Raw genomic sequence first — 13,609 nt, 5'->3', positions numbered from 1 at the left:
AGCCTTTGTAACTTCTGTTCAATTTGGCAGTCGACCTAAAACTGCTCCAAAAAAATTTTAAAAAAGAAAGAAACAGGCAGAGCAGCACCGAGTTCACTGGCCCCAGCCTCCCGGCCTTTATTTCTGCGCTGCGCTCAGGAAGGCGGGTCACGCTGCTCACAGGCACCGGCTGCCAGGCGGAGGCGCCGAAAGGCGGGCAGGTTTTCTGCCGCCGGGTATTCCGTGCCCCCCTCTCGGTGCCTCCGTGCGCCCTGGCGGCCTCAGACCCGGGGGGGCTTCTTGGGGTCCTTGTTCTTGGCCGGCATGAAGGCGTAGAGCTCCTCGATGAGCATCTCCATGCGGGCGGTGACCTCGGTCACCGTGTCGATGACCAGCTTCTGCTGCAGCTTCAGCTTGTTGTTCTCCCACAGCGCCTTGTTCTCCTCCTGGAAGAGCCGGTGCTCCTCGCGCAGCGCGTGCAGGGCCCTGTTCTCCTCCTGCAGGAGCCGGTTCTCCTCGCGGAGGACCTGCAGGCTCTGGTTCTCCTCCCGCAGGGCCTGCAGCGCCTGGTTCATCTCCCGCAGCAGCTCCAGGGGCTGGCTGCCGTCCGCCAGGCCCGGGCCCGCCTTGCTCTCCTCGTCCCGCGAGGACCCCGCCAGGTTGTTGACCATCTCGCGCAGGGCGCGCAGCGTCTTGGAGTCCTCCTGCGGGCTCGAGGGCCCCTTGGGCTCCTCGAACGGGGAGAGGCCCGCGCCCGGGTCCGACAGCAGCCCGGGGCCGTGCGGCTCCTCGTGGGGCGAGGGCGCCGGGCTGCCTTCCTCCGCGGGGACCGCCTTCTCCTCCGCCGGGACCCAGTAGGCCTTCCTCTGCTCCAGCAGCTGCTGCAGCGCGCGGTTCTCCTCCCGCAGCAGCTGGAGGGCGCTGTTCTCCCTGCTGCGGTGCACTTGCAGGGCCGTGTCCTTCTTCGCCGCCTCCTGGGCCGCGCTGTCCTTGCGCAGCAGCGGCGGCGAGGCCCTGCTGTCCTGGCGGCCCGGCGACAGCGGCCGCTCCTCCCAGAAGACCTGCAGGATCTTGTTCTCCTTGCGGAGGCTCCTGTTCTCCTCCCGCAGCGCGCGGTTCTCCTCCCGCAGGCACTTGTTCTCGTCCTGCAGCAGGCACTCCTTGGCCAGCCGCTTGTGGTGCAGCTTGTGGTGGAAGGAGGCCGAGGGAGAGAAGTAGGGCGACTGCAGGCGGCAGTTCTCGTTCACCCACCGCCCGTCCTGAAACACGAACATCTCGTCGCTGAGCTGCACGCGGGGAGGGTTGTAGTCCAGCTCGAGGTCCGCCTGGGAGGTGGGGCGCTCCATGGGGTCCAGCGGCACAGAGGAGAAGCGGTTGAGGGGGTAGGAGTGCTGGCTGACCACCCTGCGGCTCAGCCGGGGCAGGGCGGCCTGCCGGGCGCAGCGCGGGCTGGAGTACAAGTTGTGGAGCCTCAGGAAGGGCTCGGCCGTGCCCCTCTGTGGGAGAGAACGGGGGAGCCCGGAGTTAGCGAAGGAGCCGACACCCCCAAGGCTGGCCGACCCCACAGCGCACCCGGGCCTGGCCGCAGTAGGCGCTTTTGCACTTGGCCTCTTGGGGCCGCCCACGGAAATGCAGTTCACCCTCATTGCTCCCCGCAGTTCTGTTCTATAAACTGCGAGAACACGAATTAGTGGCTACTGACCCGTGGCTGCCTGGAGAAATACAAGGTTAGGTTCCTGCCAGCCACTGGTCATGTTTTCATCAACCATTCAATGCATAACCTTTGTAGGTTTGTTGAAAGACACCTTATTTAATATGTATAGTCGATTCATTAACACCCAACTCAGCACTCAGGCCTGAGCAAAGTTTATCTGACACACCGCCTTGTGCTTAGGAAGGCCGCACAGCGCTTCAGCGTTAGGCCTGAGGGCGATTTTAGACAGTGAAACCACCAACAGAAAGCACGGAGATTTGAAAAACCTAATACTAAATAAACTGGGAAATAAATACTATTTTACAGTGTAAGAGCTGAAACAAGAAGGCTCAACTGAGGATGTTTGCATCAGGTAACTCAAATGTTTGTCACTCTGCATGTCAGTGAATGACCACAGAAGCACCAAGAGTTCTGATTTGGGGGTTATGAACAAATTTTAGTGAAAAAAATTAGGCGAATTTATAAATATGGAATTCATCAACAATGAGAATTATGGTTCTGTCACTGATGCGCAGGGAAACTGAAGGGCTCTCACCCTCTCTGAGACCCAGCTTACTCACTAGGAGCAAAGAGGTTGTCTAATTCCATGATCTTAAATTCAGCACCTTCCAACACTGAAAGTCAGTGAGATGTGCCTGCAAAGTGGAAATAAGAACATGCGCCCTGCTGAGTTCACAACACTTTGTGAGGATTGAATGAAATAATGAATGTAAGAGTGAATTTAAAACTGCCAAGTGCTGTAGGAATGTAAGGTACTGTTATCAAGAAAAGTAGGTATCACTAATGGAAGAATTCTGAGATGTATTCAAAAAAGTGGTCAACAGGTAGAATGCATTCTAGAGAAGAGGCAACAACTGCAGCAATAAATTTAAGATCATGGTATTTACTTCTGAATACAACGAAAGCATTTCATCCAAGTACATCGCAGTGCTCTCCAAATATAAATTCCTTATTTCTTAGGTTATTTTCACAACTTTATAGACAGAGAAGATAGAAGAAAACAAGTCAGGTCATATACTATATTTATATAATATATATTTGTATATCTCTGCACATATGCTGTGTGTGTGTGTATATAGAGAGACATATAATTTGCAGTGTATAAAGTTGATTAGAATTCTTTAAGACTCAGAGAGCTAGATAAATTAAAGGCACAGTTCTATGCCATTAACTTTGCAATAAGCACATGTCATTAACTTTGTAAGGATGTGCTTACTCTTCCAGATAGCAAAGGTGTGAGGGCATTGTGTAATCAGAACCTTATTTGCTTTAATTTTTAAAAACTATTATCTTTATTGATTTCAGAGAGTAGAAGGGAGAGGGAGAGAGAAAGATAGAAACATCAATGATGAGAGAGTCATTGATCAGCTGCCTCCTGCACGCCCCCAACTGGGGCTCGAGCCCGCAACCTGGGCATGTGACCTGACTGGGAATCAAACTGTGATCTCCTGGATCCTAGGTTGATGCTCAACTGCTGAGCCACACCTTGCTGGGCAGAACCTTATTTGCTTTAAATAAATCCAGCCTCCATGGTTTTTATATTTCTCAATTGGGAAAGCATGTTGGCTCTTGTGGCTGAACCTATGATCAGAATGAACATCAATGTGGATAGTCCACACCATGTCCTTGTAAATTTAAGGTCCTTTGATCTAAATTTCTGGAAAGATTAGCCAAGGTTGATAAGGAGGAAAATTGGAGAGGTCCTCTCCATTTGCAAACTATAGCCAATGCAGGGCTCCATCTCAGCTGCATTTTACTCTAGATGAGATTATTATGGAAAATGTGGTTTTAGTCAAGGATGCATATCCCAAACTTGAGAAGGAAAGGGAAGAAGGAAACAAATATTGAGCCTCGATTTTGTGCTAGGCCCTGAGCTGAGCATTCTACATGCCAAATTACCTCACAACACTGAATAAGTGAGGCATTATTATTATTCCCATTTTACAGATGGAAAAACTGAAACTCAGAAAAATTAAATAAGCAGCATCACTTCACTTATTAAGTCACAAACACAGTTCTGGCTCCCTGAACTTACATGTGTGAAGAACACAGATGGGAGATCGCCATGGATTTATAAAAGGATCTGCAGTACTTTTTCCTTACCTTTTTATTATGAAAAATTTCAAACATATATAAAGAGAGTAAACTAATAATTATTAGATGAGTACCTTATTTCATGTACCCATCACCTAGCTTCAGCAATTATCAAATTGAGGCTGTAATTGTTTCATGTATCTCATCGCCCAATTCCACAACCACTCTCTTGCCACTGGGTTGTTTTAAAGCAAAGTGTAGACACTGTCTCATTTTATCCATAAATACATCAATGTGTATCTTCTAAACAAACCATAATACCATTATCATCTTTTAAAATTTAACAATGATTTCTTAATATCAGCAAATACTGAGTCAGTGTTCAGATTGCCCCAATTGTCTCATTTCTTTTTTAGGATTGTTTGGTTTCGATCAGAGAGATAGTCTTCTTAATCCAAATGAACATCCTAAGAGGAATCTGTAACATTCAGAGAATCTGTGATGCCTTTAAATCATCCTATTCCCCTGCCATTATTCTATATTCACTTTCTGAAATTTCAGATGGATTTACGTCTGTCCCCTCAATAGAAATGCACTAAATAAAAACTTAACATATAGTGGTGGATCTCTAGCTATAGATAATCTGGGTATCTGGGTCCTTGTCTTTATGCATGCCATCAGGTGGCCTTGGTCACATCCTCTTACCTTCTAACCTTGGTTTCCATTTCTGTATAAAGAAGGGTCAGTGGCATTACCTCTAAATGCCCTCTTAGTCAAACTTGCTCTGGCTCCACAGATCCATATTTGTAAATGGGTACCACTATGCCCCCAGCAGAACTCTTTTACCACCCTAGTCGACATCTTGTCCCCTCCCTTAAATGATCAACATTTCCCAACCAGACCCTGTTGCCTTCTCTGTCCCATGCCCACCACTCCTGATCCAGAAAATGTTGATGTGCTAATAGGTCCCTTTACTTTCTTACCCAGGAAACCAAATTCTCCGCTTACAACTGAGTCCTAACATCTTTCTTCCTATCCTCAGACAGAACGAAGAAAGTATGGATGAAAAGGGGTCACATGCTAACCTGACTAGCTAAGGGAAGGCCTGTGTGGCGGCCTTGCAAACTCAGAGGCCTAAAATAGCCACAAAGGATGGTCTGAAATTAAATTTTTTCAATTAAAAGCAGTTTATAGTGGGTAGTCATGTCCTAGGCCAGTATCTTTCTAACAAAGGTCAATCTTTACCTTAACCGAGCCTGAATATATTCTTTTTGCGTCTGTGATAAAATATCTTTGGAATGTCAAAGTAATTTTCCTTTTCTGGACCCCTCAAAGCACGGACACAGCTCTGCAGAGGCCACTTTGTTTTTAAGCAAAGTGCAAACATTGTCTCATTTTATCCATAAATACTTCAGTGTGTATCTTTGTGAGGGAACCACAAATCCCCTCATTGTTACTGAGTTAATTGTTGACTGCTAACTATTCTACACCCACCTAAGTCAAAGAAGTGTATGTCTATCATTTCACTTTTTACTCAATCTCAGAGGTTTCCCCTGCTTTGCTTTCTTCCCCATCCCTAATCTATCACCAATAGATTTCATGTAACCCACTTACATGTCCTCTTTTTATTGTAATGTATAAAATAAGGTGCAAAACTGTCATCCCCAGAGCATTATCTCAATCCGTTGGGATTCTGCTTCCCCGCATTTGTCAATAGTTTGGCTCAAATAAACTCACAAAAATTCTTCATGGGTTTGAATGTTTCTTACATTAATACAAGAGATCAAATCCAGTGTTGACTCATGGCCTAGTCTCTTGAACACAAAAACATCTTCCACTTAGCCTCATCTACCCAAGATGCTAAAATAAAGCAGCACCTTTTCTGTTTCTGGAAGTGAGGAGATACTAAATATGCCAAGAATCCTCATTGAACTTTGGGTAAACATTATGCCAAGAAGAATTCTTTCTTTCCTATGGTATTTCCCCAATCGCAATCAGACCAGCTGGACTTAGTCCTCAAGTGAAAGCTCTTTCCTGGCCTTGTGAAAACTCCTCACCCTGATCTAGTCCCACTCTGAATGTTCTTGCACCAATTTTTCCTCCACATTTATGTTAATGAATCAACTAACATTAATTTAGCATCTGGTCTCAGGCCCTGTCCCCAGGGAACTTCCAGTCAACTTAAAAAGTCAGTTATTAGCACCAATTATTTCTTGGTGCAAATGAGAGAGGTCAAAGTGCCACAAGTATTAATGCAGCACCAAGGTATGGAGGCCTGGGGACTGGACATAATAACACCTGAAGAATCTTGGCTCTGTACTGTATGAGTGAACAACCTTTTAAAATCATTTAATTCCTGTGCTTACATTTCCATATATAGAATATGTGGATGCTAACATGATTCAGAGTCACCCCATGTTCGTGCAGGTTGTACAATGGTGAACTCTAGAGGGTGCTATTTACAACTGTTGTTGCAGTGCACATGTACAAGCATCCACAGCAACCTTACTAACATCTATCTGCCCTATTTCAGAGTTTGTTGTAGAGTTCAAAAATGAAAAAATAAAGTGTGATATTTTCTTTGTTTATAGAGAGCTACAGATATGCAAGGATGTACTTCACTTCAGAAGAGAAGTTGCTTAGCATTTCCTTAGAGAAAGATTTATAGAACAAGAAACAGAAAATAACTTTCTGATGACTACTATGTGACAATATGCAAATTGATTTCCACATTCATATGTAATGTCTCATCCAAAAGGGCCACCATGGTTCTACCTGAAATCACAAAGCCAACCAGGGGGCAAAGCCAGGGTTTAAAACTAGAATGTCTGACTCCAAACTGCATGCTCCTTCTAGCTCTTCACAAAAGCCAGGTGCTTTATTTTGCATCTGTTAATATCATTACTTTGCAGTGGTTCTCTTATGTTCTGTCCCATATTCTCCCCTGATGAATAAATTGCAATTCTCTAAGATAGTGACCTGTCCCTTATTTTTTTGACATTCCTAGTCCTGGAAATTAGAACAGCACATTTCATATACAGTGGAGGCATACTGAGTCCTTGCTAATGAACTAATCAACCAAAATGCACTGAAAGGAAAGGAGCAGATATTGGTTGAAATATGTGAAACTGTTAACATTGTACCATTCTGGCCTACAAAAGTGGTGATTTTGTTTGTTTTAATATACTTAGTGTATTTGATAAAGCTATGTCCTCATTTCAATTCATATTTTTAAACTGCAGAGCTGTTTCTGCGTGATATGAATGGTATAACAGTGGGTGTCTCCTCATGTGAATTTCACAAAACTGTAGGTTTATCTATGTAGCCCTTAAAGCAGAGGTGGGGAACGTCCAGCCCTCAGGCTGTATACAGCCCAAGAAATCATTTGGTCTGGCCCTGCCAAGGCAGCCACAGGAGGGACTCAAAATTCAATAAATCTAGGAGCTTTTTTCATAGCTAATTTTTAAGTTAATAATTTTGTATGGCCTGTGAATGATGATATAAATATCCAAATGGCCCTTGGCAGGAAAAAGGTTCCCCACCCTTGCCTTAAAGGTAGCTGCCCCCTGAATATAAATGCCCCAGGCAGGCTGGTTGTCCATGTCACTGTCTTGAACCTATAATCCAATGGATGCAGAGGCCTCAAATTCTCAGTAACTTTGGGCTCAAATGTCCCATATCTTTGTGTGCTCTTCAGAAAGTCACTTAGCTGCTCTGACTGTCACCTCTAAAATGAACCTAAATGTAGCTGCTCTGCCTATTATTTCCTGAGGTTGTTGTGAGAGGCCAAGAAAGTGGGAGGCAAGCTATCATAAAGACCAGATGGCCAGTTCCACTGGCAAAGCTTAAAAAAATATCCCTGGCCTGTAGCAAATGCTGAATTATAGTTCTTTACAAAAGGGCTTTCCAAAAAGTGAGCATCTGAGCTAAGCAAATATGTGAGGTTTGAAGCCAGCTCCTTCTCAGTAGGCCACCTTGACCAGTGGTCTCCTGGGGTTGGTTTTATGAATTATATTAATCTGTCCTTGACGTCCTTGAGACCTAACAAAAAATATGGGCCAACAAAAAGCCCCTGGAACACCCCTGAAAGTTCTCCTGAGACTGGGAGGCCTAGTCTATGGCAACAGGTCTAAGTTCCCAGAGTACATGGCCCAAGTTTCCCATGAAGGAAAGAGTGTCTCCTCCCTAATCTGTCGGAACTGCTCTCACATATGGACATATGCAGTAGGAGGGAAAGGAAAAGATTGGGTTCTTCATGGAAGAATAGGATATGAGAATAGATGTGAGAGAAATACAATTGGCTATGATGTTCATGATGCCTTACCATCAGGCCTTATTAGGAAGGTGACCAAGAGACCCTGCCCTCAAGAGAATGTGCTCACAATTGTGACCTAAGATGCATTAATTCTGGGGATTCAGGAAGAGCCCTGGGCGCAAACATATCCCTCACAGATGCTTGAATCTCACTTATGGGTTGGAGTTCTTCCTTAACATCAGGCCTGGCCCTCTCCTTGTCATCTCCTTTTTAAATACAAGTGGTCCTGGAAGGAAAATGCTTGAAATCACCAACAATTGAGTGCCTTTGTCAGATCACCAGCCTCCTAGCAAGTGGAGAGAATGGAGGAAGACTGGTCAATGGCTGTAGGAGAAAGGGGCCAAAGGGGAGGTGATAAGACCAAAGTCTCTTACTGATCCTATGAAGTTTTAAAGAAACAAGACTCTCTGAGAGGGACCTTTTGGGGTGGAGATCTTAGAATTGGTGGCCTCTCATCTAATGGGTTTGGGGACAGGACTAGACAGCCACTAGCCAGGCTTGCCTAACACTCTGAAGCTCTCTCCACTTCCAGAGAAGTGTGGCTACCACAAACCAGGAGAGATGTCCAAAGCCTGGTAGATTCCAAGACTGTGGACTAAGTTTTTTAAACACCTACTTTGCCAACAGTACTGAGGGTTACAGTTAAAGGACACTCAGCCATCTGAGGTACTTTTCAGGCATGGGAGGCTGGGAGGCCCAGGATGCTAGAAGGAAGAGCCATATATGCTACTAATTTTCAGACGAGGTGACAAGGCTGAGGCTCATTACCGTATTTTTAAATTAACTCAGCTCCTTATACCATGATAAAGTCAATATTGATATTACTAAATGCAAACAGGTTAGAGAATAATTCACAGGTGAATGTAATTGATTTTGATAGAATTATAACATTAACAGCAAAGCGGATAAATATGTCATCACGTATGATAGTTTCAGCTAATTGTTTAACACAGAATCTCATGAAATCTCTCTTCAACACTTCATTCAAATTGGCAGAGATGTGGGTATCATCAAAAGACTCCATAACTTCCAAAGAACAGGCCCAAAAAATGGCATTGAGCAAAGGCAAGTGGGGAGATGAAGGGGGGGCTGGAGGGTGCTTTTGGAGCTCATTCTGATCTGGCATAGATCCTTCATTAATGATCTAGCAGTAGGCAACACCTTCGTGGAGTTCACAGGTAGTGAGTGCTCAATTGGGGAAACACGAATGCCTGTGAGAACTGAATCGTTATGTACAAAAGGAACCTGGAGGTCCACTAGCTTGGGCAGGAAATAACCTTTATGGCTTGCAAGTTAATGTGCTGATGGGAAATAGGTGAGAAAACACAAATATTTAATGTGAGGAAGAAAAACTGGAAATCAGTAAGACCTGGAGAGACCTAAGGGTGATAACAAATAGTGAATCATAAGCATTGGCAATGTAATTGAGAAGTCCAAATGCCCAGCATGATTGGGAGCTGAGAGGCCAGAAGCACTCTCTGGAGACACAGAGCTGCTGATGCAGTTCCCTTCTAAAGTGAATGGACTCCATTCCAGAATAAAGCAGCTTGTGGCAGACACAGTATGTACAGGGTGCTCAGGGGCAAACAGTTAAGATGGGGGAAGAGGAAGCACTTTCTATAAAAGCAAGAGAAAAAGCAGAGGGCTAAGACATGGCCTGGCCCAGCCAGGTGGCATATGCCCAGCTTGTGGTATAGCAGAGAGAGTGGGAGTTAACCTGGGTTCAAGCTCCTAACTCCAGCTCTGCTATTACTAGTAGGGTTCCTGGGATTCCCAATTCCTGCATCTATACAACCTCTGACTCACACTCATGGCCCAGTGCCCAGCACATGATCAAATCAGTGCTCATTCGATAGTTCCCCCTCCCCTTGTTAACCACATCAACCCTTCCTCCCAAGCCGTGCACCATCTCTTTGGAGGAGGCCCAGCGAGTTCCTCAGTCCCTCTCACAGCCCTGGTGGTAGCACAGTTCAGATAATCTAAACTTATAGACACCCACACCCTTCCCCCAGTGCACCAGCCTAGAGCATCCTGGCAGGTGTCTGAAACCTGGTGCATGACTTATGTTCCCATGGCAGGTGTATCCATGAGGCCACATCTGCCCATGAGGGGCACACATGCCCAGGCAGCAGATATCCTACCACCCCATGCCCTCCATGCGCTCCCTGCAGCAGCAGCAGCAGGTCCTACAGCACAGGAGGTGGGTGGCCCCAGAACAAGCCCGAGCCTGTTTAAAACACGTTCCAGTTCTGTTATGGTAGGCAGGGAGTGTTATGCTAGGTTGAAGACTTTCCTATCTCCCTATCACATGATCACTATTTCAAACCCTATTCTGGCCCCCACCCCAAATCCCATCCTCAGGTTGGCACACTCTGCCTGTCCCTTAGCAAAACAAACTGATTTATATGGACGGTGAACAAACAAAAGGAGCAACACACACTCAGGAGAGTAGTGGCCAACAGAACTGCATGTGTAGCTCATGTGGAAAGAATCCGACCTAAAACAAGGTTCCTACAGTTGTAGGAGCTCCGTGGGCAAGCCATCCAGTCTAATGATCAGGAGGAAGTTGCTTATGTTCTAACCTTCATGAGCTGAAACGGAGAAGTAGCTGTTCATTACAAAGTTATAGGATAATGTGAAAACAAATAGCCAGAATGTTTCTTTGTCCTATATCTTTTCCTCCTGCTGAACATACTTGCCTAGATTGTTACAATTACCTTCACCTACAGAAATAATGCTGAAGGTTTTCTTTCTCATCTTGTTCTTCTGAAAACATGTAATGCTGATAATCAATACTGTCCCTACACATCCCTGGACAGAGGTTTCAGATAGTTACCTCTGCATTGGACTCCTCCACCCTACATTTCAGCCCCTCTGGTTGCATTGTCATGGTCTTCCAGCAGGGCCTTAGGGGACTCTGGAGAAGTAAGGCTGCCCCCTTTGTGACATAGCAGCAGTAGACACAATCCAATCAGGAGAACCCCACCAAGGAAACGGCTGCTTAGCCTTTGTTCTGAACCCCGTGTGCCCTCCCCCTTACACTCTGTCTTTGGTGAACAACAGGCCTTAATTCTCTTGACACCTCCAAATGACCCTGTACCCCTTGGTGTATGTACTAGGTTTTCTCCTCATGGATTCAGTTACATGCATTTGATTGCAAGCCCCAGTTCTAATTCTCCTCCAGAAATCCAGAGTGGTGGCACAAGTACCAAAAGACATAATTTTGAGATTAGCTTATTTTAGAGTGTCATGTGTTAGGGCTAGAAGGTCTTACCAGATCACCTAACCCACCCTCTTCATTCAAGGGATGAAGGACCCAGGACCCATAGTGGCTATGTGGCTTTCCCTATGCACACAGCTGGTTAGAGCTGACCCACAACTAAAATCAAGGTCCTGACTACTTTGCTTGTTCTGTAACATCTTGCTAGGGTTTTGAAAGAGGATGGTTATTCTGGCTAAAGCTGATAGTTTACATCCTTCTGTGATTATCCATACCTGAGGTAGAACCACATTGATTGGAATTTCTAGGCTTTCAGGTCTGGTATCTCTTTTTCTTGCAAAATGTGGCCTCGAGTGCTGTGAAAAAGAGAAAATAAGATGTCTGCTTCCCTGCCCATCATCAGGACCTCAATTACTCATCTGTAAAACAGAGGATTTCTACTCACTTATCTCCTCTTGTAAATTGTGAACATTATGAAAAACAGTTTGAAAGAATCTGAAGATGATATCTGATCATGGGTTTTATCAAAATCTGAACAGAAATTAAGCTAGGCATTATAGCTGGTGTCCAAGCCTTCCAAGAGCCTTTGGAGCAGAGATACCTATACCTACTACCTTTTCTAAGATTATTATTTGTATCTCAAGTAAAAAGCCATACCAACGTTAGGTGCCAGGTATAAGTCCTATGCAGAAGTTGGTCACCAAAACACTCAGAACATTCCAGAGGTGACATCACAAAACAATATAGTGCTTTTCAGGGCTCATGGTCTCTCTCTGATCACCTCAGGCAGGAATGAGGCACCTGGCAGTCAGGAAAAGCTTATCCTGGTGTGTCCACATGGCTGGTCAGGGCCAGTGTGACACACAATAGCCCTAACACTGGCCCCCTGTTTGGTCATTCACATCCCTCCTGCTAGACTGGGCTGAGATCCCTAGAGGTGGCATCATCTGCTTGGAGATGGATCACTCAAGAATGAAGAAACTCAAGCTGAACTCTTCCCAGACGGAGAAGATATGAAATGCTGTATGAGCATTTCATATCTTTGGCACCAACCAATTCTCTGACACTAGCTGGACATCCTGAAATTCAATTCAGTTCTAACACAACCTACCTGGAGTTGGAATAAGGCCCCAAAGTTAAAGGCTCATCCCCAATTCAGATGCCAGTCATAAGTCTGGGGGACCAGTGTTTCTAATTAGCTATATCAGGGATTCCCACAACCCCCTCCTTAGGTTTGATAATTTGATAGAACAGCTCACAGAACTAAAAACACACACAAACACTTTATAATTATTGTTTTATTATAAAAGATGCAGTTCAGGAACAGGCAAATGGAAGAGTTGCTTAGGACAAGATATGAAGAAAGAGAGATGCAAAAGCTTCCATGCTTTACTGGCATGTCAGCCTCCCAGCATCTCCATGTGTTCACCAATCCAGAAGTTCTCCAAACCCTATTGTTTAGGGGTTTCTCTGGAGGTTTCACTACAGGGTCATGACTGATTAAATCATTGGCCCTTGGTGATCAAAAATTTCCAGCCCACTCCCATCCCCTTTTCCAGAGGTGGAGGGGAGGGGGCTAAAAGTACTAACCCTCTAACAACATGGTTGATTCATCTGGCAATCAGCCCCAATCTCAAAGACTCCTAGAGGTGCCACCAAGAGTCACCTCATTAGCATACTCACGCTCCAAAGAGGTTCCTTATGAATAATAAAAGACACATCTATCACCCAGGATATTTTAAGGGTTTTAGGAGCTCTGTGCCAGGAACTAGGAACAAAGACCAAATATATGTTTTTATTGTAGAAACTGCAAGAAGACCACAATGGGCTTTGTGAAGGGGGCAGCCCCGCCCCATGGCCTCAATTCTGTCCAATATTTTGCCTTTAGAGGCTGTTAATGGGAGCCCTCTTGTGTATCTTCAGTCTCTTATAAAGCAGAGAGCTCCAATTCCACATTATTATGCTAAATGCAGGGGAAGGGAGTGGTAGGCCAGTGTCAGCAGATTCAGGGACACCTAACTGTCCAATGGAGTCTCCCTCACCCAAGTTAAAAGCAAGTATCACTTTAAGAAAATTTAATATACAACAATTCAAAGATAAACCAAAAAGTTAAACCAATTTTTAAATTGTGGTTATAAACATATAACATTAAATTTACTATCTTAAATATTTTTAAGTGCACAGTTTTGTATTGTTAAGTATATTCACATTGCTGTGCAATAGATCTCTAGAACTTTTTCATCTTGCAAAACTGAAACTCTACGACCATTAAACACTAACACACCCCTCCCCAACCTTCCCTCAGCCCCTGGAAACCACCTTTTTACTTCCTATTTCTATGATTTTG

At 44.9% G+C, this 13,609-nt stretch overlaps 1 protein-coding gene across 3 annotated transcripts; it reads right to left on the bottom strand.

Moving 5' to 3' along the window:
* Positions 1–260: 260 nt before the first annotated feature.
* CBY2 (chibby family member 2) lies at positions 261–11,994 on the bottom strand (the record flags this gene model as incomplete). Of its 3 annotated transcripts, XM_081128239.1 has the most annotated exons (3): positions 261–1,475; positions 11,538–11,618; positions 11,920–11,994. In XM_081128239.1, the coding sequence occupies 3 exons, from the start codon at positions 11,992–11,994 to the stop codon at positions 261–263; spliced, it is 1,371 nt and encodes a 456-aa protein (XP_080984365.1). The 3 variants fall into 3 exon arrangements, with proteins under 3 accessions (XP_080984365.1, XP_080984366.1, XP_080984367.1); XM_081128240.1 differs by lacking the exon at positions 11,538–11,618; XM_081128241.1 differs by lacking the exons at positions 11,538–11,618; positions 11,920–11,994 and adding an exon at positions 10,879–10,926.
* Between the last annotated feature and the right edge of the window lie 1,615 nt (positions 11,995–13,609).

Source organism: Miniopterus schreibersii, assembly GCF_964146895.1.
Source record: "Miniopterus schreibersii genome assembly, chromosome: 2".
In the NCBI taxonomy this organism is placed as follows: domain Eukaryota; kingdom Metazoa; phylum Chordata; class Mammalia; order Chiroptera; family Miniopteridae; genus Miniopterus; species Miniopterus schreibersii.
This window is presented reverse-complemented; position numbering and strand designations above follow the sequence as displayed.